This window comes from Periophthalmus magnuspinnatus, chromosome 6, assembly GCF_009829125.3.
Source record: "Periophthalmus magnuspinnatus isolate fPerMag1 chromosome 6, fPerMag1.2.pri, whole genome shotgun sequence".
Taxonomy (NCBI): Eukaryota; Metazoa; Chordata; class Actinopteri; order Gobiiformes; family Gobiidae; genus Periophthalmus; species Periophthalmus magnuspinnatus.
The window spans coordinates 31,026,250-31,051,755 of record NC_047131.1 but is presented as its reverse complement, the minus strand read 5'-3'; the positions used below and the strand labels follow the sequence as shown (position 1 = coordinate 31,051,755).

General features: G+C 43.0%; 1 protein-coding gene across 3 annotated transcripts in view; it reads right to left on the bottom strand.

Annotated features, from left to right (window-relative positions):
• mob2a (MOB kinase activator 2a) overlaps positions 1-25,506 on the bottom strand; it is a 92,441-nt gene that overhangs the window by 43,917 nt on the left and 23,018 nt on the right. The window contains exon 1 of one of the 3 annotated variants that reach the window (XM_033967666.2): positions 8,235-8,640. The exons of 1 other annotated variant lie outside the window; for it this stretch is intronic. In XM_033967666.2, the coding sequence (XP_033823557.1) occupies positions 8,235-8,272 (38 nt within the window). In that variant the 5' untranslated portion in view covers positions 8,273-8,640. Of the gene's footprint in view, positions 1-2,372; positions 2,663-8,234; positions 8,641-25,506 lie in introns of those variants that run through there. One more of the 3 variants, XM_033967665.2, reaches the window with a different exon arrangement.

Sequence of the window (25,506 nt, the reverse complement as noted above, 5' to 3'; positions counted from 1 at the left end):
TACTCACCTCTGCAGACCAGCACCTTTTCTTTAAGTCACACAGCCCCAGACTCCACTTTCCTGCTCAGTGTGGCCCGGGACAAACTCCACAAACAGGAAGTGAGGCGCCCGAGCTCTTCCCGTCTCCCCTTAAATGAGCCTCTTGTTCCTAAACTGGAAGAAACACTGGTGCAGTGCTGCTTTTTCTGACACCTTCACAACCCGACCACAGCCTCGTGTGTTTGTGAGGACATCGTGCAATTTACTGACATAAATGCTGGTTTGGATCACGGCTGTAACACAAACAGAACTGAAGAGGCGACGTGGATGAGCGGCAAAACTTTCACTGTATTCACTCTTAAAAAATGTGTCCAGTTAAGAGATTTTTATTCTTCTGCAATTAGAATATTTAGTCAAGTTTAGTTCAAGTTCATTTCTGTAACAAAGAAGCAGAGGGTGTTGTGTGAGCACGAGGCCTGCTGACTGTCACAGCGCAGAGGTGAGCTGAGTGCAACGCCATCTCTTTGTGGATCTCCTGAAGCAGCAGGACGTGGCCGCACAACACACACAGAACACGCAGCATGTGTTATGTAACCGGCCTGAGAGAGAGAGGAGAGAGCGAGGGGGAGAGAGGGAGGAAGAGGGGGGGTCTGCCCTCTGCAGAAGGTGAACACAGAGGAACATGAGACGCATCACAAGGACTGACCACATCTGGGGACTCGACACAGCTGACGATGGCAGGACTGAGACCGATGTCAACGTGACACTCCATTAAAAGTCCTGCAGTGCGTCCATTATGGCCTACCTGCTGCAGAACAGAGACTAGAGAAAATGATTTCCTCCCCAGAGTAATGACACAGCATTATTTCAAAGTGCTCAGTCAGTGGTCCCATCCCTGTAACGGTGTTCTTGCATAACGTCTAAGATGCTTCTTCAGGTTGTGAACAGTTCAGTTTGCGTCTGAGTGTCTGCTGTAGACGAGCCAATGAAACACTCACAACCCTCCACTAGACACAAACGGATACAGGTGAACATGAATTCAAGAAAAGATATTTTTAAAGCGAGAATTTTAAGTTGTTTGAATGAATTATAGTCTGTATTTCAGTAGCTCAACCCTGTGCCAGCCTCTCACACACACATCTGCGACCAGAACGGTGAAGTCAATTCCGAAATACATTACAGTTGTTGTGCTAGAACGCATTCTGCTCCAAATTAAAATTGATGGTGTTTTGTCAGAGCGCTGGCGGGCAGGTTCTAACCCACACAATGCTTCTGTTGAAACTCCCAAACACCGGAGCCCAGGGGACCGAGGGAGGACCGGCTCGGCTTGAGGTCAACGGGGACCTGCTCGGATGGGTGTGCCTTCTAAAAACACACATCAGTCAAACCAAATAACATCACCAGTCGACCATCCGATTGGCTCAGGGACGTCAAAGAGAAAGGAAAGGCTAAAAATAGATCCGACAGCCCACGAGCTATAACGAGTCCCTCCTCTACCTCATAATGACGTGGAAAAATAACATTATAGACTCCAGGCACGGTCAAGCGATCGGTCGAGATGGAGAGATACGGAGAACGTCAACAAACTTCTGAATGCTAGCAAAACATAATTCACTGCAGATGTAATGTAGCAGAGCCGGGCTAAACGCTACAATTTTAAGCTCACCATCAAAACGGCCCCTTGAGATCTCCAAAGTTATATATATATAGTCTTTATACAGCAGTAAAGTAGAGCTCTGACTGGCTAACCCCATGACCACAAAAGAGAAGCTGCAGATTCCTTCGACTACACACAGAGTTTAGAGTGTACTAAAGTTTGAAGGCTGAAAAAAAAAATAAAAAAATAGATAAACAGAAAGAAGTCAAAGTCTGTTAAGTGCAATGTCCTGCGAACAACAAACAGGGGAAAGGGACAAGCGCCGGCTGCATCCTTCTGAGGGAACACAGTGTCCAAAAGACGAGCCAAAAGGGCACGAAGGACGACAGGACAAAAGTTTGGACCGAGTGCGGGCGGCGAGCCACAGCGTCGCAGCCACGCATTAAACCAAAACAACCCTGTGACAAGCCGCGGTCGCGCTAACCTCTTCACGCTAGGGCTGTTCACTGACCCTCCGTCCTCCCCCCCCTCCTCCTCCTTCTCCTCCTTTCTCTCTCTTAACTCAAGCCAGGCTGCATCTGACTACAGCAGAATCTCAGCGCGCTACGGCAGCGCTGTCCTCGAATGTCTCCGGCAGACCGCAGCACAATAACACGGGGTGAATGAATGAACGAGCGGGAGAAGGAGACGGAGAGGGGAGGGTGCAGTTAGCGATTCATAATAAAAGTTAGCACACAAAATCCGTTTAAAATTACACAGCAGCCGGTTCAAAGCGCTAAATGACAGATTAAGATACCTATAAAAGAAGCAGTCGCAACACACCAGGACGCCCATTCGGATGCTGACGACGCAGAGCCGTTAAGCGATTCCAGTCCCGCGGGGCGCTCCGAGTCCCTCCGCAGTCCGGGGGTCCAAACTCGGCTACAGGTGCAGCAGGACAGCAGCTCCCAGCCCCAGCAGCACCGCATCTAAACAGACGGCGTCGGACTTCGCCCCACGATTACTCACGGGACGAAACTAAACTTGGAATTTTGTAAACAGAGCCACACTTCCGAGCACGTTTCCCCTTTCTCTCTCGTTCCAACTAAAGTGACTGTATGCCTCTTCTTTTCACACTCCTGCTCCATCCCTCGCTCCCTCCCTCCCTTCCTCGTTCCCTCTCTCTCGCGTTCACTCGTTGGCTTCCACTTGAAAGGCGGGAGTTTAGCTCGGCAAACGGGGGGCTCATAAACACACTGCTGACGGCCGGGCGGCAGAGGGCGGACTGCGGGGGAGACGGGACGCGGACACGGCTTTAAAAAAAAAGAAAAGAAAAAAAGAGGAGGATGAAAACAAGCCGCGCTGAGGCCGCTATCTCAGGCCGACGGTGTACACGCCACACAACACGCTATCTCGATCTCTCACATGTAAACACAGCTCTGTTTGCCAAATCAGACTTAAGAGCGAGATCCAGCTAAACCGCTCCTGAAGGTTAATCACCGCAGCGTGCCCGGTCATGTTTAGGAAGGTGGCGTAAGAGATAGTGTTTGCAAAACTTTTTACATAAAGGCTAAACACAAACACACTATGAGTTCGTTATTGATCATGTTGTTCAAATCGGCCATTACAACATGTTTATTATAGACTTCAATTGTAGTTTCCTCCCAAAAAACACACCTTGAGTTGTGTTTTGTTTCATTCGCACATGTTTAACACACAAAACCTGCAGATTTAGTTTGATTTCTTGACTTAAACGTAAAAAAAAACACCCTTTCCACCTTGTGATTTAATACGGGAAGTGCTCCGCTGTGTTTTTAAACTCCACACACCTTCATTTCTAGAATCATTTGGATCATTTCAGCTCTAAAATTGACCATTTCTACTGAACAAAAGGTGAAAAAAGGAGCTGTTAACTTGAAAACTACCACTACATGACATCACAAGGTGGAACAGAGTGTTTTTTTTTTTTCTTTTGGAGATGTACAAAGATGAATAACAAACAATTCCTCAAACATGTGTGAATGAAACAAAAAAACTCCAGGTCTGTTTTTGATGAAGTAACGTTATAACATGGATTAAATCTCGCAAGAACAGAACAGCTCTGTATAAATAACAGTTCAAACATCCTGAGACTTTATGAGCCAGTAAAACGTCTATTTTAAGAGATTCTTTTTTTCAGACGAAGGTTTAGTTTGAGGAAGAGCGCTAGTGTCAGGTATGAAAACAGAGCGTTGATCGTCGAAACGGTCACGTATGAACAACAAAGTAAACCTCGGTCTGAAAATAGACTATATTAACCTCATTGGACCAGTAAACAGTTTTATTACATCAGCGTCCAACCACGATATCGACTGAACTGATATTTGGAAGCAGATCCAGCTAATTGTTCAGTATCGACGCTGTTGTACCAGTATCGGATCGTCCCTAATCTTGATTATGTGCGACTTTATAAAGACACATTTGACTCAGAGCTGGTCGTGTTCTTCAAAACAGATAAAACCGTCCTGATGGTTGAAAATGTTTTATACTTTAGTTGAAATGAGTGAATTTACTGAAGTCTGGTTACCTTTTTTTTTAGATCATGTTATGTCTTTGACGCTGGAGATAACCCCATGAGCTGCTTTTTATTTCATATATTCATGGATAAAGTGTTTTAGTAGCACATATTCTGTTTTTTGTTCTTGTTTTTTGTTTTCCCCTCACTCATCTGTTGTTGGTTTTTTTAAATATTCTGGAAAATCTTTAAATAAATCCTACATGAAATGAGTAAAGAATATTTTCTCCCTTGTAGTGACTCAGGATCTAAATCAGGATCATGTAGAGCAGGTAAATACGAGCATTTAAGACCAAAATGACGAGTCTGACAGCAGCAGGTACAGAGAGAGGACACAGTTTTTCAATGGAAAGTGAATTGGAGCCAGAGTCGATGGAGCCAGAAGGAGCACAGCGGCTAGCACGTTAGCCATGTCCATTTATATATAGTCTATGATTTATAATGACCTACAGCGCAAATCTTATTATATTGCAAGGAAATAAGCAAAAATGTCCTATTAGAGCAAGAAAATAAGCAAAAAGATCATGTTAAAGCAAGAAAATAACCAAAAAGATCATATTAAAGCAAGAAAATAATAAAAAAGATCATATTAGAGCAAGAAAATAAACAAAAAGATCATATTAGATCAAGAAAATAACCAAAAAGATCATATTAGAGCAAGAAAATAACCAAAAAGATCATATTAAAGCAAGAAAATAACCAAAAATGTCCTATTAGAGCAAGAAAATAACAAAAAATATCCCATTAAAGCAAAGAAAAAGTGGCCACGATGAAAACTGACCCCTAAAAACACGGTTCCATCTGTCACGTACTGAGGTAGTAATTTTCCTAACAGGCCGTACGCACATCTGCAGCTTTAATGACGTAAACATCACGCGTATCTCTTCATTCACACAAAATAATGCAGAGGTTCAGAGTGGGAGGGGCTAATGCGGTGACGAGCCCCCGCAGACCTGAACCAATCAGAGCAGAGTATTCGGCTGTTGTAGTGCGGCGTGCGTGAGGTGAAGGACAGGGGGGGGGTGAATTAATGGGGCTCGTTTTGTCTTCTGCCCCATCGCCGCAGCTCCGCTCAATGTACTTTTCTCTCACACGTCGCGGCGCACGTGCATGAACGGACCGAGGACTGCAGCGGTCAGGTCTGGTGAAAGTCGATGGATGTAATCGAACGCTACGATCTCTTCAGGAGACTCAGCGTCGGCTCAGATTAAACCGACTGTGAGAGAGGAAGAGGAGGAAGAGGAGGAAGAGTCACAGCATCAAAGTGAAACCAATGACTGCAGCCCCGACGGTGGAGATGGACGAGAGGCTCTGGGCCGAGGGGACGCGGTCACCTTCAGAGGGATGCAGTTACGTAATATAAGCAAGGGGGGCGCCACCGGTCTGCACGCGCGGATACAAAACAACATCTGTTTACATCGAGCAGACACGAGCTTGATGTAAAGTCGATAGTGAGATTTCTCCATTTCGTCTGATTGAAATGTTTTTATTCTGCACTTTTCTCTTTTATTTATGCTTTGATTTTTTTGTTGTATTGTGATTTTAATGTGTTTCTTTTTCGGTACAGCTCTTCGAATGACTTTGAATTTACGGAAAAGTGCATTACTGTTCTGCTCGGACGAAGGCGGCACCGGTGACTGCAGTAGTACTTCAACAAATATATAAACTGTGTAGAAATAGACCGATATCAGTTGGTCGATATTTGCTCTTTTCACCATATGGAATATCGGCTTTTAATCTCAAGCTGAGACCGATATTTGGGCTGAAGAATACACTGTTCCTGTTTTGTGCTGTTATCTCTTTGTATTAAAGTAACACACTGCTCTCGTAGATGTTTGTGGTTAAAAAAAAAGGGCTGTGGGTGAGTTTGTAGTGAATTTAAAATGACAAAATACAAAGTTTGAGCAACACAATCAAAATCGGCTCCAAAAATATCAGCAAATCTTATCAAACAGCAGGTTCTCTGGACGCTAAACAATCGGTATCAGCCATGAAAAGCTGCGCGGTAAGTTTTAATTTTAAAAAAACTGCAGAAATCAAAGATGCAGCTAAAGCCATAAAAAGGAAATCTAACGCTGTAAGTGAATCTAATATAAACCAACTCATTTTGATTTGGAGAATAGTAAAAAAACAGGGCTGTGCAATTGATAACAGTTAAATTACAGTTATGATTATTGCTGTAACTGATGACAAAAACAGTCTGATTGTGATGGAGATTATCAACATTTACGTTTACAACAACCCATTTCTATCATTCTTTCACTCCTTCATTTTAGCTGCACTAAAGTCTCATCACCTTTAAGCTCCAATATTACACAAAATGAACTCTCGTGAGCTTCAAGCCACGTCAGAATGTCGTTACCTCCTCACAAACAGACCTGGAGTTGTGTTTTTTTCCATTGACACACGTCTGGAAATGTAGACAGGCTAATAATGCAGGATTACTCAAAGCTCAAAATGCTCTGTTCCACCTTGTGATGTCATGAAGTGGTTAGTTTTCACAATAACAGCTCCTTTTTTCAGTAGAGATCGGCAAATTCCATGGCTGAAGTTATCCAAATGATTCTAGAAATGAAGGTGTGTGGAGTTTAAAAACACAGTGGAGCACTTCCTGTACCAGTTTGAGAGAAGAACTCAGCCTAAATATGCAGGATTTGTGCGTTGAACCTGCGTGAATGAAACAAAAACACAACTCCAGGTCTGTTTCTGGCCCTTTAAGGCGGCTTCATTACCTTACGCACAATGCAAAAAATGAAATCACTCATTCGTTCGTAGCGACGTTTTCACATAAACCCCAACAAGATGGAATAGAAATAGGAGAACATGGCAACAAAACAGTGCAAAGAACACTTTCCAAACCCGTGACAATGATAAACTGCACCAGAGGCCCAGCGCAGCAGTTTTTACCTCCAATGACGTCATCCTGCCTGCCCGCTCCAAACATCTCCTCTCCCTCTCCTCTCCCTCTCCTCCTCTTCCCAGGGGTACAGTTACAGGAGCTGCATCTGCCTGGTCTGATTTTCACTTCTTAATGACCTCATCTTAAACCAAACGATTAGACAATTACCCGTTCTGCAGACAGTTTCGGAACAACAAAAGGCCCGGGAGCATTTCCGCGGTAACATTTCCAGATGATGAAGAGGGTGTAGGGGCTTGGCACTCGTTAGCTCCCTTTGTGTGGCGTTACTATAGATTCAGGATGTGGGTTTGTGCCGGTGGAGTGCGCTGGAAGGCCATGTGGCTCTTAACAAGGCAAAAGAGGAAGCGTGTGCCGGGGAAAATGAAAATATATTGTATCGAATGACATTAAAACACTTGTCACTTTCAACAATATGAGCGAGTCCTTGAGTGAGTTTATTTCCTCCTTATCGCATAAAAGCAGGCTGGGAATTGAACCAAGACATCCGGGGTTTAAGTGGGTCAATTCATAATGTTTGTCCACTACAGAAAGAATAAAACAATGAGCAATTTGATTAAACTTTGACTTTGTGAGATTAGTCAATGAATAAGGCAGAAAAAAACAGACATGGGACATTTTATCTTTGCAATCCTGAAATATATTGTAATTTATGTAAGTTATATTATTAATAAAATCTAAAAGGAGAACAGTTTTGAAGCATTGGACCCAGTTTGTGCCTGAAACGGGCAACAGCAGCATGTGCAAAGTTGCTAGGTGATGGGAAGCAGAGAGTCAGGCATTTGTGTGGAAAGAGGAGGACAAAGATTGAGAGGGAGATTTCATATTCCCCCCCACCCCCCAGCTCAGGGCAGGACGGACAGGTTTCTCCTGCTAACCCTGATCCACGTGGGCACAGACAACCAGTATGACCAAGGCTGACATCACTGTGCTGTCTTTTTTCCATTGTTTCACAGGTTAGAGGTTTGGTTTTGCACGAGAATTGGAATAATACGTCATTCAGTAATAGAAAAGTGCCATTAATTTCAAGAAAGCGATGGTAAAAAGTTAGGAATAGTAGGTTTATTTAAGTGCAATATAAGAAAACATGTGTCACCCAGCTCCATGGATCTACGCAGAGTAACAGTGAGGTGTTTTACGCATATGGAAACGCGCGCATCCTCCCTCTCCCTCTGCGTAAACATGGCACAATAAGTTACAGCTCTTACCTATTTAGCGTGTACGACCCGTTCCGTTTGAACCTCATCCTGGACGATAGGAAGCGAATCAGGAAATCCAGAATTGACAGCGTTTGGCACTTCGAATCAAGCGAACTCCCAACGCCTCCCTCCGATCAAACAAACAAACGGAACAATAAAAAAAAGAGACTTGGGTTTTCGCAGCGCTCTCACTCGCTCGCTCGCTCCTCGCCACCTTCGCCTCCTCTTCCCCAGTCAGACCCACTCCCTCCTCCGCGTTCCCCAGTCTCTCCCGGGGCTTTACTTTCCGCGGGGCAGGGTTAGCCAATCTCCAGACAAAAAAGGAACACTCGTGCCATACGCGAACAGTCTGGGATATGGAAGTGAACCGCGCGTAAAAGCCGGATTTTACGCACGGTCTGGCGGTTGTCTCGAGCCTGCGTTGTGACGCAAACCACCACGTTTCTACTTCCCCAAAAAAACAGAAACACCCCCGTGAAACTTGAGCTTATCTTCCCATATTTTCCACATTATTTGCTGGTTCAACTCCGCGTCGAAACATCGTGGCACAATACGAAAAAAACAAAACAAAACATACATCATAACGCGCGTTGGATGGAAAAAAACCCCCGAAATGGACGCGAGGCAAAAGGTCCAGGAGAGTCTCATGTTTCAGCTGCGTTTCCCATCTCACACGAGCTATTTTTACATATTTATATTCCTCCATAGGCTGAACACAAACCAGACCCCAGCAACTCTATACAGCTCCTTTCAGCGCCTGGAGGCTGAGGCAGATCTCAGGCTAATAATAGGGCTCCAGATCCAATAATGCCATTTTAATCCACATGGACTCTTCTCGAATGTGTGTCTTTGATTATACACAAAGTCACTTCACTTTTCTAGGTAAAGAAGGCAACAAAAAACAGTTTAATCTGCGACAAAGTCAAACCACATGCTTTTACTGAGAAAGGACTGACAAAATTTGATTAAGTGCACGGACCAACCTGGCAACGCAGCTTATTATTCGCCCATTAAACCACTTTTAGGTAGATTTTAACAGATAAAATGTACGTCTAATGTCAGTTTGGTTTAACACAAATGTCAGACACATCCAAAAACTGGGACACATCCAGTTTGGGAAGGTTGGGATGAATAATATTGTGTAAAAAAACACATATCTTTGTCCATTTTTAATAATTTGACACTCATTTTCAAGCATCTTTTGTGCATTTTAGCTAAAAACATGACAATATATCCCTCTTTTTTACTGTTGTTGGGAATCAAATTGGTCAAAAATTGCATGGCTCAATCTTATTATTTGCCCATTAAACCATTTGTAGCCTTAAAAGATAAAATGTAGGCGTAATGTCAACCCAAAAGTAAGAGGACCAGATTGTCAAAATTCAAAACCGGGATAATCTTATGCTAATTTTCAAGCATCTTTTTCTGTATTTTAGCTAAAAACATGACAATATATCCCTTTTTTAACTGTTTGTGGGGATCAGATTGGTGAAAAATTGGTACATCTGGGACATTTCTTGTATAAAACTGGGACAAAGCAGTGTGTTTTTGGATAAATCTACTGGGACAGGGGGCACAAACTGATTCAACAAGTTATATTTACTCATCCTGAAACAAAAAAAGTGTGTGTTTTCTTGAGTTCTTTATAACATCTAGACTGGGGATTTTAAAAACACTTCACCAATACCACACATTTCAATAAGGATAAATGAAAGAGAAGAGAAGAGGATAAGGCCATGACGACTGAATAAAAAATAAAACTAAAATAGAAGCCAGATGTGCAGTGAGTCAGTTTAATTCAGCAGATTTTAAAGGTTCAATATTACACAAAATGGACTCTCGTGAGGTTTAATCTGTGTTCCAACGCTGTTACCTCCGCAAAAACAGACCTGGAGTTGTGTTTTGTTTCATTCACACACGTTTGAGCGACACTTTCTTATCAGTCTGTCTATTTCAAGAGCTCAAAACGCTCTGTTCCACTTTGTGATGTCATGAAGTGGTAGTTTTCAAGTTACCCTTTACCTTTAGCTCAGTAGAGATTGGAAATTAAAGCTCTGAAATCATCCAAATGATTCTAGAAATGAAGGCGTGTGGAGTTTAAAACCACAATGGGGCACTTCCTGTATTAACACGATGACATCACAAGGTGGAACGGAGTGTTTTCAGTTTGTGAGAAGCAGGGTTTGTGTGTTAAACATGTGTGAATGAAGCAAAACACAACTCCAGGTGTGTTTTTGATGAGGTAACCGCGTTCAAACGTGGCTTAAAAACCGCAAGAATCCATTTTGTGTCATATAGAACCTTTAAAATACGTTTTTCTTCTTATGATGCAATTATAATCCTCATTAACTCTTTGCGTTGCTGCCGGGGACAAAAGGAGAAAGAGAGAGACTGTATAAATATGAATGTAAAAGCAGGCGGAGGCATTATTTGGCTCACACGGTGGTGCAGAGACCGGCTCCAGGATCGTTTATTACAACAAAGTCGACTGGCACCAGAACTGCTGATCAATGGACCCAGAGCTGCTGCTGCGACTGCAGAGTTACACAACACCTCCGGGGGAATGTAGGATGAGGAGGAACGTGTGCGTGCGCTCGTGACTTCAGGTGGAGACGGGACAACAGACGAGGAGTGATTCAGCTTTTGGTACAACTTAGAGCTACAAAATGTCACAGCAAACACCAAAACGTTTGCTTAAAGTCGCAGAATATTTGGTCAAATCAAAAGTGAGGTATTGAGTGTAGTTGCTATTACCACAAAGACATTTAAAGGTTAGGGCTGCACTATGAAACTTTTCTGGATGTGAAAATGCATTTACACCAGGAGTCTCAAACTTGCAGCCCGCGAGACAATATTTTGTGGCCCACAGAACAAAATGAAAGTTCAATGTTAGTGTTGGAATTACCATGTTGCGTGTAGAAGGTTCAGTAAACCCCAAACACGTGTGTCACTCACACTGTGCACGCCTCAGCAAAGATTCAACAAATAACGATGTAGATCCATAAAATCCACAAGAACTGGCGTATTTCTTCATGTGCGTTGAAAACAGCGATGACGTTTGAGAAGATTTTAACAAAGATTTTTTGTGGAATACCTGATACGGCCCAGCTTCACCCAGACTCTGCCTCCCGCGGCCCTCGGGTCATTTCAGTTTGAGACCCCTGATTTACACGATATATATGGGACGATATTGAAGTTTGGCATTTGACATAAAACTGCAAAACCATGAAAGTTGCACAGTATGGCATTAAACGTGTTCATCTTGCATTTCTCCACTTACACATTGACGAACGTGTATTTTTACTTTAAGCGCTCACCTTCAAACAGATCTGACCTGTGCCTTGGCCCATGGGTGAATCACTGGCTCGTCTCCATGGTGATAGATACGTTAAATACCATTAACTGCGGGTTATTTCTGTTAAAGCAGGAACATCTCCATGGAGACGAGCAGGTGACGTGTCCTTATAGCGTCGTGTCGCGTGTGATTTGATTAGCTCTTTGCATCTTGAGCTTTTACACGTTTACAAAATCAACACGTGACGTACAGTTTTAAATATGCTCATTTTTCTCCGCAATTTTGTTCATTCGCAAATATTTAAATGATTTTGTCTCCTCGCGCTGCGTTCGGAGATGTAAAGTCTCGTTAAAAGGTCAATATTACACAATTTTTTGATCTATGTTAAATGCGGTTTCCTCATCGCAAACATACTGTATTTTCCGGAGTTTAAACACACCTGCATATTTAGGCTGGAGTGGACTTTTCTCAAACTGAAAACACGCTGTTCCACCTTGTGATGTCATCATGTGGTGATACAGGAAGTGCTCCGCTGTGTTTTTAAACTCCACACACCTTCATTTCTAGAATCATTTGGATCGTTTCAACCCTGGAATTGTCAATATCTACTGAACAAAAAGGTAAAAAAAAGCAGCTGTTAACTTGAAAACTACCACTTCATGACATCACAAGGTGGAACGGAGCGTTTTGAGGTTGCGTGAATGAAATAAAACACAACTCCAGGTCTGTTTTTGATGAGGCAACAGCATTAAAACGTGACTTAAAAGCTCACGAGAGTCCATTTTGAGTCATATTCGTGAGTAACATCGTGACCTTTTTGGACGATTATCATTCGACTTCACTTCCCGTCCGCATCCGATCGTCGAAAAACCTCTTCTTTTTCTCTTTCTTTCTTTCCATTCATCCTCTCCTCTGCCGTTACTCACCGCCTCCACGACCCGCTGACATCCCTTGGTTTTATTTCTCCCTCAGCAGCCCCCTTTCATTCGTCTAATTTGCACTTTTCCCTCCTTGTTTTGCTTCACACGGCCCCGCTCGTGTCCGTCCGCCCGTCACCCCCGCGGTTACGCAAGAACGTGAACTCTCCGGCGCACAAACCTCGCATACTAATAACGTTAGCCAAATGGATTTATCATAGGTGCTGATTTTGTTTTAACGCGAGGCCGATGTTCTGGCTTCTTGGAATCGCGGGGGCCGTTTTCCAGTTGGAATACACTGCTGACATTGTTATGGAGAAGCCGAGCCCCCCCCTCCGCTCCCTCGTTCCAGCTTTCCAGGAACACGTTGCACAAACCCCACACTGCAGTGCACAAACAAAGCGGCCTAAACGGAGAAGCCAATTTGCGAGCGCGGCGTTTGAAAACACCCGAGAGAGAGGCGAGACCGACAGAACGCACGGCCCATCCCGAAGTCGCAGTTAAAGGGCCTGGATTACTCCCTTTTCGTCACAAACAGACCTGGAGTTGTGTTTTGTTTCGTTTGCACATGTTTAATGCACAAACGCACCCGTGTATTAAAGCTGCAGGTCTTTTCTCAAACTGAAAACGCTCCGTTCCACCTCGTGATGTCATCGTGTGGTGATCCAGGAAGTGCTCCGTTGTGTTTTTAAATCCCACACACCTTCATTTCTAGAAGCATTTCGATGATTTCAGCGCAGGAATTGCCGATCTACAACTGAACTAAAAAGGTAAAAAGTAGCCGCTGACTTGAAAACTACCACCTGATGACATCACAAGGTGGAACAGAGCGTTTTGACGTTTGAAGATGTCGACAGACTAATAATCGAGTGTCATAACGGGGCTTAAATTTCACGAGAATCCCGAGAATTTTGCGTGTTATAGGACCTTTGAGGTAGCGTCGCCAGCTCGTCTTCACAAAGATGTTGTTTAGTTTCACAGAAAGTCCCTCAACGCGGCTTTAAACTTGTCAATCTCCATGGAGACACCAGCAAGCCAAGTCACAGGTCATGTCTAGGCAAAGGCGAGCCCACGCACAGCAACAACAAGGTATTTTTGACGTAAATACTAAATAAATAAGTGTAAATCCATACTGTTTCTCGATGCTAATATCATTGCTTTGCCTGTAACGCTCCAAACACGTGACAAACCCCCCGCCGCCACAAGAAAAGTTACATAATGCAGCTTTAATGTATGGAGATATATACATACAGCCGACCGCAAAACTGCAGCGTACACAAACACCAACTTAAACATATTGAAATGAACACAGGTCAGCATTCAGCACAGAGTAAATGTGAGCGTCTCAGAGGGGAGCGGTGTCCACGATCCCACAGATAAACACGACCAAAGACGCCAGCGGTCTGTCCACGTCACGCCAAACACCTCCAGAACTCTTCACAGTAGCGGCCTGTTCGTTTGGCGTTTTGTTTCTGTCGCCAAGTTCATCTAGATTTGGGTAACTGTTTATTTAGGTGTCGATGGGCTAAAATAACACAACTCGAATGTCCCGTTAAAGCCCCGGAGTCAAACTTAGATTAAACTCTTCAGCGTTTCTGGCCTCTGCCCCTAATCATCATTATCTTTTTCCACCTGACAGAGGAAATGAAATGCAACTCTATCCCGATGACGGCACAGGCGAAGGCCAAACTCGGGCCAAACTCGGGAAAGCGACGGCAGCGGGCGAAGAGCAGACGCTGACAGACGGAGAGTTTAGAACAGAAACATCACTGTAGTAAAAAACACAGATGTTTTTCATGTATTTTTACTTCAGAACAGATACACGACCAGGCAAAAGTCTGGACACACCATCTCACTCAATACGGTAGTAAAAGGAGAAAAAAAACACTTTTTTCATCGCTCGTCCAGGGTGCGACTTATACTCAGATGAGACTTATATGTGAAATGATTCAAATACATGACTGAGGACAAAAGACCAAGTTTAAATCTGTCACTGGACAAACTGTTTCAGGATTGAAGACGTTTCACTGTTTGTCCAAGACGAAGCTTCAGCTCACGAACTGAACTCTCCCTCTTTTCTCCCTCCCACTCCCTCTTTTCCCTCTCTCTGTAGGTGAAGTGCTCTATCCTTTCTCTCCCTATACTTCTCTCTCTGTTCTTCCCTCCCTCTTTTTTTTCTTTCTCTCTCTCTCTCTCTGTAGGTGAAGTGTTCTATCCTTTCTCTCCGTACTTCTCTCCTTCCTTCTCTCTCCCTCCCTCTTATCTCTCCCTTTCTCTCTCTCTCTGTAGGTGAAGTGCTCTATCTCCATTCTCTCCAATATCCTTCTTTCCCTCTTTCCTCCCTCCCTCTTTGTAGGTAAAGTGTTCTATCCTTTCTCTCTCTCCCTCTCATTCCTCCTTTTCTCTCCCCCTCTCTCTTTTCCCTCTCTCTCTGTAGGTGACGTGTTCTATCCCTTCTCTCCCTATACTTCTTTTCCTCCCTCCTTTCTCGCTCTCACACACTCTCGTCCCTCCCTCTTTTCGTTCTCTCTGTAAGTGAAGTATTCTATCCTTTCTCTCAATATACATCCCTTCCTCTCTCCCTCCCTCTTTTCCCTTTCTCTCTGTAGGTGAAGCCCTTTATCTTTTCTCTCCCTCCCTCGTTCCTTCTCTCACCCTCTTTTCCCATTCTCTGTAGGTGACATGTTCCATCCTTTCTCTCCCTCTTGCTCCCTTTTCTCCCTCCCTCTTTTCCCTCTCTCTCTGTAGGTAAAGTGTGCTATCCTCCCTCCCTCCCTGTTTTCTCTGTAGGTGAAGTGCTCTATCCTTTCTCTCCCTATACTTCTCCTTCCTTCTCTCTCTATCCCTCTCTTCTCTCCCTTTCCCTGTCTCTATGTAGGTGACATGCTATATCTCCATTCTCTCCCTCCCTCTTTTCCCTCTCTCTATGTAGGTAAAGTGTTCTATCCTTTCTCTCCCTATACTTCTTTCCCTCTCCCACACTCTCGTCCCTCCCTCTTTTCCCTTTCTCTCTGTAGGTGAACCCCTTTATCCTTTCTCTCCCTCCCTCTTCTTTCTCTCACCCTCTTTTCCCATTCTCTGTTCTATCCTTTCTCTCGCTCTTCTCCCTCCCTCCCTCCCCGTTTTCCATCTCTCTCTGTAGGTGAAGCGTTCTATCCTTTCTCTCCCTTTCTCTCCCTCTTTTCCCTCGCTGTAGAAGTGCTCTATCCTTTCCCTCCCTCCTTCCTTCCTTCTCTCTCTCCCTCTCCCTGCAAAACCGACCCATCCGGTCTCAAAAATCATGAATGAACTCAGTGAAAACAGGCAGCATGGCGCCCTCTGCTGTTCGCTCTGCGCACTGCGGCCTCCTCCACATCACCTCTGACGGGACGACCCTCTGTCCAAAGCGACGAGAGACAAACAGCAGGCGTAGGTGCGCTCGCCGACGTCCCGGGCGGCGGCGAGTGCTGTGTGCTCTGGTATTACCGGAATGTGCATAAAGGCGGCATCGATAAGAGGGCGAAGGGCGGAGGGCGGAGGCGAGGACAGGAGATTAAAAAGAGGAGATGAAAAAGACAAGGCAGTGAAGGAGAAGGGAAGCGGGCTGGTGCGTCCCTGACAGGTGCTATGGCTGGTATGTTAGAGACGCGGAGAGCCAGGTTTGATCAGCGAACTGGCGTCTTCCTACAAAAGCACAAAACAGTTAGTCTCTGGCGTTTTCAGCTGACGACACAAACACCTGTAAACACGCCACGTTTAACCGAGAAATAACTCATAATGTTGGAATTATGAAGCAGTTCTATGGTTGTAGTCACTAAAATTAGCCAGGCCCGTCACGAAAAACATATTTTGAAGTGTGATATATTGCCGTAAAAGTAATTAAAGACGATAAATGAGAGTATTGAAGCTAATTTATGCTACTGACGCACAACCCAAGAGCAAATTTAAACCACAAAAACAATTATAAATGTACAATACTGTTAAAAAATCATGAGCTGCGCCAAATAAACAGCGAAATTAAACACGTTAGTCGCTAGTTTGCATCTGTAAAGAGTCAGACAAAGCTTAAAATGTATCACAGAGCAAAGAAATAAGCAAAATGTGCATCCGATAAATAAAGACCGTCACAAAAATATAGTTCCAGTCAACTCGATTATCATGACAGGGCTATATATAGTGCTTTTCCATCTTCAAGGCACTCAACGCACTTTACATCAAGGAAACACTCACTCATTCACACACACATTCATACGACGAGGGGGAGTTAAGTGTCTGTGGGAGCTGGAATCGCACCGTCAGTCTGTAAATCCATGGATCTGACTGTTTTTTTTAAGTCAAGAGCGGGATTCGAACCACCAAACTTCGCATCTAACAAGATTATTTACCACGTGTGCACCTATTTTGGTAGTTTTATTGAGAAATCTTCCTCAAAACAGTCTTCAGATTCAGTGTTTGTCACATTCTCGACTCTTAAAAAAACTACAAATGTCCCTAAACATAATGTCTTTAATAGAAAAATGCATGTCCTGGATTTGACTATGACTATGGCTGTGCTGGTGGACTAGTGCCTGATAAAACGGTCATGTGATCTATACTGGAAAAAGGCAGCAGCAGCGGCGGCGGGAAAGGCCTGCGAGCCACGATTATGCAACTAGATCTAATTTCATGCTCATAGAATCCATCCACCGGTACTTTTCCCTCTCAATGTTCCTATTAAGCCTATTACCAGCTCAATCCTCCTTCAATATCACTGTTAGAAAGGCACCAGTTACATGAAATAATGTGCTGAATGTCAAAGATTCAGGTAAGTGCTGAGTGAGGAGTTTTCATGAACGTGTGTCTCCCTCTGGTGGACGGAAACGGTATTACAGTTTGGTCAAATCCAGGGCTGCAATTAACTTTTAAAATGAGAAATCTGGAATAATTTATGTTGGGGCTCAGTATTTATCGTGTGTGAGGAGATTTTATGCCATAAAAAAGTAAGAATTGAGCTGTAGAGAGCAGAAAAAATGAGTTTTATGGCTAAATATTGATTCATTTTGCTCATGTCTTTTAATTTAAAAACTGGTTCACCGAGATCAACCCGTTTTATTATTTTTGTGTTAGTGCCAATACTGAACGATTGGCTGGATCAGATATCGGCTTGCAAATATCGGTTCAGCTGATATCCTGGGTTGAAAAAGTGATGTAATAAGACTTTAATTGGCCCAGAACGTCTCATAATGTTTGAATTTTTATTTATACAAAGTTATTCTGTGGTTACATGAAACTTTCGGGTCAGTTTGGTCTTATTTTATTTTTGTTTAAAGGAAATAAATGCTGTTTTCAGTCTCTGCGCTGGTATCGGTTAATATCGGCAGGTTTTGTCCAATACTTAAAGCTATAGAAATTGGTATTAAAATTGGTATCAGAATTGAAAAAGATGGATGGTCAACAGATCTGACGTCAGCGCTCGTCCCGTAACTCTCTGAACTCTCCTCTGACCTTTTATGACTCGCGTCTCTCCCTCAAACGGCGGTTTTCAAACATTCTGAACGTTTATATCAGGGCTCAAACGTGACAAACGGCAAAACAAAACAGCAAAACACACTGTAGGGTTTGGACACTCGCGGCGTTAATGAAAGAGTCGGGTCTTTTGAACAGCTCCTGAACGTGAACGCTTGCATTCGGATCTCTTTTTCTTTCTTTCTGATTTTTATGCATTTTTACACTGATTAATACTGAACCAACAGAAGAATCAGCACACGAGTGAGAGATTTGTGCTAAAAAAAACAAAAAAAAACACATTTGATAACATATTAATGGTTAGTTTTTAATTGTTTTATTTTATTATATTTTTTTATTTAAATGTATTATTATTATTAATTTATATTGTAGTACAACATTTTATTTAGAATTTCATAATTTCAAAGTCTAAACACTTTGAAATTTATTTTTTTCAATCAAATATTGTTCTGTTAATGTGTTTTTTAGCATTAATACTTGTCCATCATAGTATCTACTTTTGTCTAGTCTATGTAAACGACTCAATATTAAAAGAAATGGATTAAGTGAGTGTCAAATTAAGCTAATCGAGGCTAGCAGCTATAGCGACAAATTTAGTGGTATCATAGCAACCAAAGAGCCAATCAGGAGCGATGTTGTTATGTTATAATGTTCATATTGGATAAAAGGGCAAATAAAAACCCCGGGATCATGTAGAGCGGGTTAATACGAACATTTAAGACCCAAAATGACGCGTCTGACAGCGGCAGGTACAGAGGGAGGGGTGATATTTGGGAAAGTAGCGGCTCGCGGGTTAGCTACGTCCATTTATACACGCGGTCTATGGTCGCAGCTGAAACACGACACTGCCCTAAGCTCCTTTCTGACGGCGAGCATAGCACCTTCAGCTAACGACTGGGTGAGGTGAGGGGAAGTAATATGGTAAGGTCAGGCCCAAGTGACCCAATCAAGTATTTATGCCTGTTATTAAAGTGGCTGCTGCTGGGAGCGAAGTGCCACTTGAGGAGTCAAAACAAAACCTTTCCATGGCACGTCCTGGGTTTGTTCAGGTCCATTAATAACAGGATAAATGTATAGAACCTGTCGTGATAATGGATTCTGAAGGGGGAAATACTCTACAGACAATATCGCCTTATGGATTTATGCCACGGACAGAGAATCACAGGAAACACGTTAAAATGAGCCATTTTGGACGATCCAGTATCAGTTTTCAAGATATCGGTTCAGTCGATATTGCACTTTTGTCTATAAATTGGTGAAATAGTGTTGGCCAAAAAAGTCTCATAATATTAAACTTGTATTTTTACAGATAAAACACTTGGATAGTTTTGTTTTTTGAAGGAAATAAGTGTAATTTTCATAGTGACCAGTGAAATACAGGGATAACAAGGAGTGATAAGACAAACCGAGACAAACCGAGTCAAACCGAGACAAACCGAGACAAACCGAGACAAACTGAGACACACCGAGACATATCAAGACATAGAAGACACCCCGAGACAAACTAAGACAAACCAAGATACACCGAGACAAACCGAGACACAGAGACAAACCGAGACACAGAGACAAACCGAGACACAGAGACAAACCGAGACACACCGAGACAAACCAAGACACACCAAGACACACCGAGACACACCGAGACACACCGAGACACACCTTGGTTGGTGCAGTCCTGGTGCATCAAGGGCCCAACGCACTGCACCTTTAAAAGCTCGTGCTGCCTCGTCCCGCATTTCTTTTTATTCCTTTGCGTCGCAACATATGACACTGCACACACACCTTTCAAGTCACACACCCGCACTTACACCCTGGACATGTACACACATCCACACCTCATTAAAACTCACTTTAAGTTACTTCATTTGTTAAATAAACACTTTATTTAGCTGAATATGGTGTTGCGTATTTTCTGTCATGATTTGGAGCCGGGTTATGACACAGAGGCCTAACATGGTTTGGTTTGTAGACATTTGTAGACGTGTAGACAACTGTATGTGACAAGTTTATGTTGTGTGTGTGAGAGACGAGTGTGTGTGTGACATGTGTGTGTGTTCAATATTTGCTTGATTTTGGAGGGTGTAAGGCGGGGACAGCAGAGGAACGCGCTAGTACAAGTAATTCGTAAGTAAGAAAAGAAGATAAAGAGGGAATGTAACTACAAACCTACACAAATGTCCCAACTAGAGCAAAGAAAATGTACATATGATAAATTTTCAGCTCCAAAAATATCGTTCATGTCTCATTTACTGAACGATTGACAGATTAATCGCCTAAATGTGCAGAAATAGCCCAGCGTGTTGTTACAGAGGATAACACAGCGGTTAAAGCTGGACTGGGGCGATACGGCTGAGGTACATGTCGCCGTGACGGGGCCGGCTCACGTCTGCTGGTTGTGACTTGTGATAAAGTGACTGACAGACGCCCTGCGGGAGGCGCTGTTACGCAGGAGAGCACTTCCTTTTGTTTGTGCATTTTGATGTTTCGTTTCTGAGTGAGACAACTTCCTCCCCGGGCTGCAGACGGTGTCCTGATGGAGAGGTAGAACAGCGAGCGCAGAGAGTTAGAGAGCAGGGCGTGGCGGGGTTAACACGGGCGACACGCACACATAAAACGCACACACAGACACACACGGACGGCGTAGTCCCTGATCCAACACAATGGTGAGGTTGTGCCATGTGACAAACGTGCAACTGCTACTTTCTCGTATTAATTTTTCTATTTTTATTTCCTGAACGTAAAAAAAAAAAAAAAAAGGACCTTGAACCTTTCGCAAAAACTCTGAACTCCAAACCGCACACTTTCCCGACCGACGCCTGGCTCTAAACCTCAGATTAAACAGACTCGAGCTGATCGTTGCCGATTAAATCTTCATTAAAATTTGATTAGCTGCACAGCGTGGACCAAACTTTAAGTCAGATCTATTGTGCAAAATGGACTTTTCAGATATTTTAACCATGTTGTAGTTGTTTCCCCTCGACGTTTGCGCACACGAGGTTGTATTTGGAGTGAATCGTCCATCTTTAATCGCGCCATACTGCCCCGTTTTCACTACGACCGACCACACACCCACTGCTCCGTTTTCCGATTTTATTATCCCAGTCGGTGATTCGCTCAGGATTTGTGTGGTCAGCTCCCAGTGGACGCCGCAGTTTTCCAACCTGACCTGGAGCTCTGTTTTGTTTCATTCACAAACGCACCTGCATATTTAGGCTGTTCCACCTTGTGATGTCATCATGTGGTGATACAGGAAGTGCTCCACTGTGTTTTTAAACTCCACGCACCTTCATTTCTAGAATCATTTGGATGATTTCAGACTTGGAATTGCCACTTTCTACTGAACTAAAAAGGTAAAAGGTCAAGCTAGTAACTTGAAAACTACCACTTCATGACATCAGAAGGTGGAACAGAGCGTTTTGAGCTTTGGAGACGTAACAGACTAATAATAAAGTGTGACTCAAACATGTGTGAATGGAGCAAAACACAACTCCAGGTCTGTTTTTGATGAGTTAAGAGTTTTATAACACGCTTAAACGTCACGAGAGTCCATTTTGTGTAACGTAGAACCTTTAATCACTTATTTTCAAGGCGTCATGTTTCCCTGGTAGACGCCCACTGCTCTGCACTTACATCATTCACCAATTTTATTTTCTTAATCATGATACACGTTGGATTCGGCAGCGTCACATCTGCTCCTTGCTCGTGTGACGTGCAGCTGTCCAGAGGAGGATGTTAAACAAATCAGCTGGTTTCCGTGCTGATTTCGCTCCTTTTATTAAGTCGTTTTAGATGAATATTGCAATTTTAAATGTGCAAATTATAACACAATGATCCACGAGTGTCAGAGACTATAACTATAGAGCCGACACACGCACGACACGTCTGCTTTAACTATCAAATCCATCATTTAGATATTTCAATTCAATTTATTCATGTGAACTGCCAGGTCACGTTAGCCAAAGTTGTGTAATTATTGATCATTTGACTATATTTCTTATCGTTTCCTTAAAGCTTTAACATGGCACATTATAAAAGCACAATAACCGTAATAAAACATCATTAAGGTTTAACTTCTTTAGTGATACAAGTGTCTGGCAGAAGCAGAGTCCTTAAAGCTATTTAGTCCTGATGCGATCTATTGGCTAAAAAGGTGCACTGTGTAACTTTCCAGCTTCTTGTCTCCATGGAGATGTTAATTTTGCTTTTGGAATCTTTCAGAGCATCGCATTAAACACATATATCATGCATTTATTCAATTACAGGTGTTACAGGCAGCTAAAATATATATAAAAACACACGCTACAGATCAGATCTATAACGTGGCTTTGGTGTGAGTTTAATGCCATGGTGCGGAACTTTCTAGGTAAAATAATAACACAGTAACACGCAGACAAACAGGTGAACAAACCCTGCACCGGGAAAGTTCCATACTGCATCTGTAAACCACCATATTAAGTGATTATGACCGTGTTTTCTGGTCGTCTTTTGCTCTGACATATGCAAAAATAAATGCAAACCCCGAGCGGCTCACGGCCCAAAGGTTCAGATCAGACGCCGCAGATCACGTATCCAAAAAGAGAATATTTTTAAAGCCTTACGCAGGTGCAGCGGCAGCACACTGTTACTATATCTGTCCACGAGTCTGAAATAGCAGCTTTAAAGTGGACTCAGAAGTGGACGCGGGTCAGGATGACTCATCATAAAACGGACATTAAAGCAGAACCATTACGCAAAATCGACTTTCAGAGCGTTTATCCGCGTTACGGTCGTTTCCTCTTCTCGTCGGAGCGTGTTTGGAGTGATCCGTGCGCGTTTTTGAGCCGTCGTTAAAGCGCACAGACCTGGAGTTGTGTTTTTTGTTTCATTCGCACATGTTTAACGCACAAACGCAACTGTATATTTAGGCTGTTCCACCTTGTGATGTCATCATGTGGTGATACAGGAAGTGCTTCTCCGTGTTTTTTTAAACTCCACACGCCGTTATTTCAAGAATCGTTTGGATCGTTTCAGACCTGGAACTGCCAATTTCTGCTGAACTAAAGGTAAAAGGACAAGCTAGTAACGTGAAAACTACCACTTCATGACATCACGAGGTGGAACAGAGCGTTTTGAGCTTTGGAGATGTGGACAGTAATAATAAAGAGTTACTCAAATATGTGTGAATGAAACAAAACACAAGTCCAGTATGTTTTCGAGGAGGTAACCGTTTTATAACATGACTTAAAGCTCGCAAGAGTCAATTTTGTGTAATAGCGTCGGATGCCATCGCCGCCGTTAGACTCGCGGTCGTGGACTTTCCGTCACCGTAACTCTGCAACCGATTGTGCTTCATGTAAATTCAAACGGCGTCTCAAAGCAGAGACATGGGGCTCTTTAAATACGTTATTGTCATTACGGTAATGCGCTTACGTCGCCCTCGGAGACGACCAATCAGAGCGCGTTAAAGGAAAAATAAGGATGGATATATAAAATAGAGGAAGTTGTGTGAAAAAAAAATGCAAACGTACAGGCTGATACTTCATTTAACATGATTTTATGGCTAAAAAACGAAAAAAAAAAAGTCTAGGCGAGCTATAATGTGCTCAGTCCTTAAAGAGCCTCATGTTTCTGCTTTGAGACGCCGTTTGAATTTACATGAAGCACAATCGTTTGCGGAGTTACGGTAACGGGAAGTCCACAACCGCGGCGATAGCATCCGACGCTATAGGGCTAATCACTCGTTTTCACCGGTACACGCCCACTGCTCTGTCTTACTTCATACACGTCGGTTTGGCAGCGTCGCATCATTTTGGTACAAATGAGAGAAATCGGTGCAGAAATCAGCCGTTCTTTTCTTTTATCGAGCCGTTTTCGATGAATATTGTGATTTAAAACGTACAAATTATAACCACAAGCATCATAAAGCATCGTAAATTAGAACTACAGAGCAGACACGAGCACGATATGTCTGTTTTACGAGGCCCTATTGCTGCTGGTCAGTCTTATTTTATTTAACGTTTCAGTCGCAGCGTAACACAGTTTGCTTCTATAATGAGCAGAGCAGATAAAGAGTCTGCAGCTTGTAGATAGTGAATGCACTGCAAAGAGGAAAAGGGCGTATTTGACATGACAGACAGAGGAGGAAACACAAAGTTAAGTGAAAGGAAAGGCTCCATCAGTCTTTATGTGGGCTAATCTCTTCATCTCACCTCCCAGAGCTAGACTACGCACTTAGCCTCATTTAACCAGCTAACAGCCGGTGATAAATCAGCCGCACGCTCCTCTCCTCTGTGATGTATTCAGTCGTAGTCTTTTCTACAGCGCGCTCCCCTGATGTATGACCCCGTCCACGCACCGTAAAACTGGGACTTGAACTTATTTAATCTTTATTTAAACGGGCCCTCGTTACGCCGTTTTCTCGTCTGTGTTTTATCACGTTTCCTCATCACAAACAGACCTGTAGTTGTGTTTTTGTTTTGTTTCATTCACACGTTTAGGCTCCGAGTTCTTCTCTCAAACTGAAAACACTCTGTTCCACCTTGTGATGTCATCACGTTGCGATACAGGAAGTGCTCCGCTGTGTTTTTAAACTCCACACACCTTCATTTCTAGAATCATTTGGATCATTTCAGCTCTGGAATTGCCTATTTCTAATGAACTAAAAGGCAAAAAGAAGCAGTTAACTTGAAAACTGCCACTTCATGACATCACGAGGTGGAACAGAGATGGCTTAAAATTCACGAGAATTAATTTTGTGCATTATAGAACCTTTAAAATTATGTTGCCAGCTGCTCGTCTTCATAGAGATGTTTCTTTTCGTGGAACTAAAGGAGCAAAAGGAGCTGTTTGTTAACTTGAAAACTACCACTTCATGACATCACAAGGTGGAACAGAGCGTTTTGAGGTTTGGAAATGTAGACCGGTTAATAATAAACATGTGTGAATGAAACAAAACACAACTCCAGGTCTGTTTTTGAGGAGAAAACAACATTATAACACGTCTTAAAGCTCACAAGAGTCTGTTTTGTGTAGTATACGAGCTTTAATCTTGTACACTGCTGCTATTTGACCAAAGATATTAAAGTTTCTGCATTAAAAACATGTTCGGACGTCAGTTACATTACACTGTGTTGTTTTGTCAAGTAATTTTCCTTCCTGTCCTTCCCAAACTTCCAGGATTAAACTGTAACGAGCCAACACCCATGTCTCAACCTCTTATGATTACAAAATGTTTGCACAAGCTTAAAGCGCAAATCGCAATATGCAAAATCAGAACAGGTGCATGGACTAGAAAACCAACTCATCAAAAATCACGCAGCGTAATCTTAGGATATAAAGTGATATGTATGAAGTTTTGTGGTTAGTTTTAACGTTAAACTTTTGTGTGATGCTTGAACCTGATCCACAGTTTCTACGGGCGCGTTTGAGCAGATTTCAGATGGATTTACAGTTACAATATCATCATTTTTGTCAACATCACAACATCTAGCTGCTATATTTTACCTTGAACATCTGCTTTTTGACGTCCACGATCAGTCATTTTACAATTATTCTCTATGTTTTCTGCTGTAAAACCCCTCACCACACACTTTATACACTTTTCTCA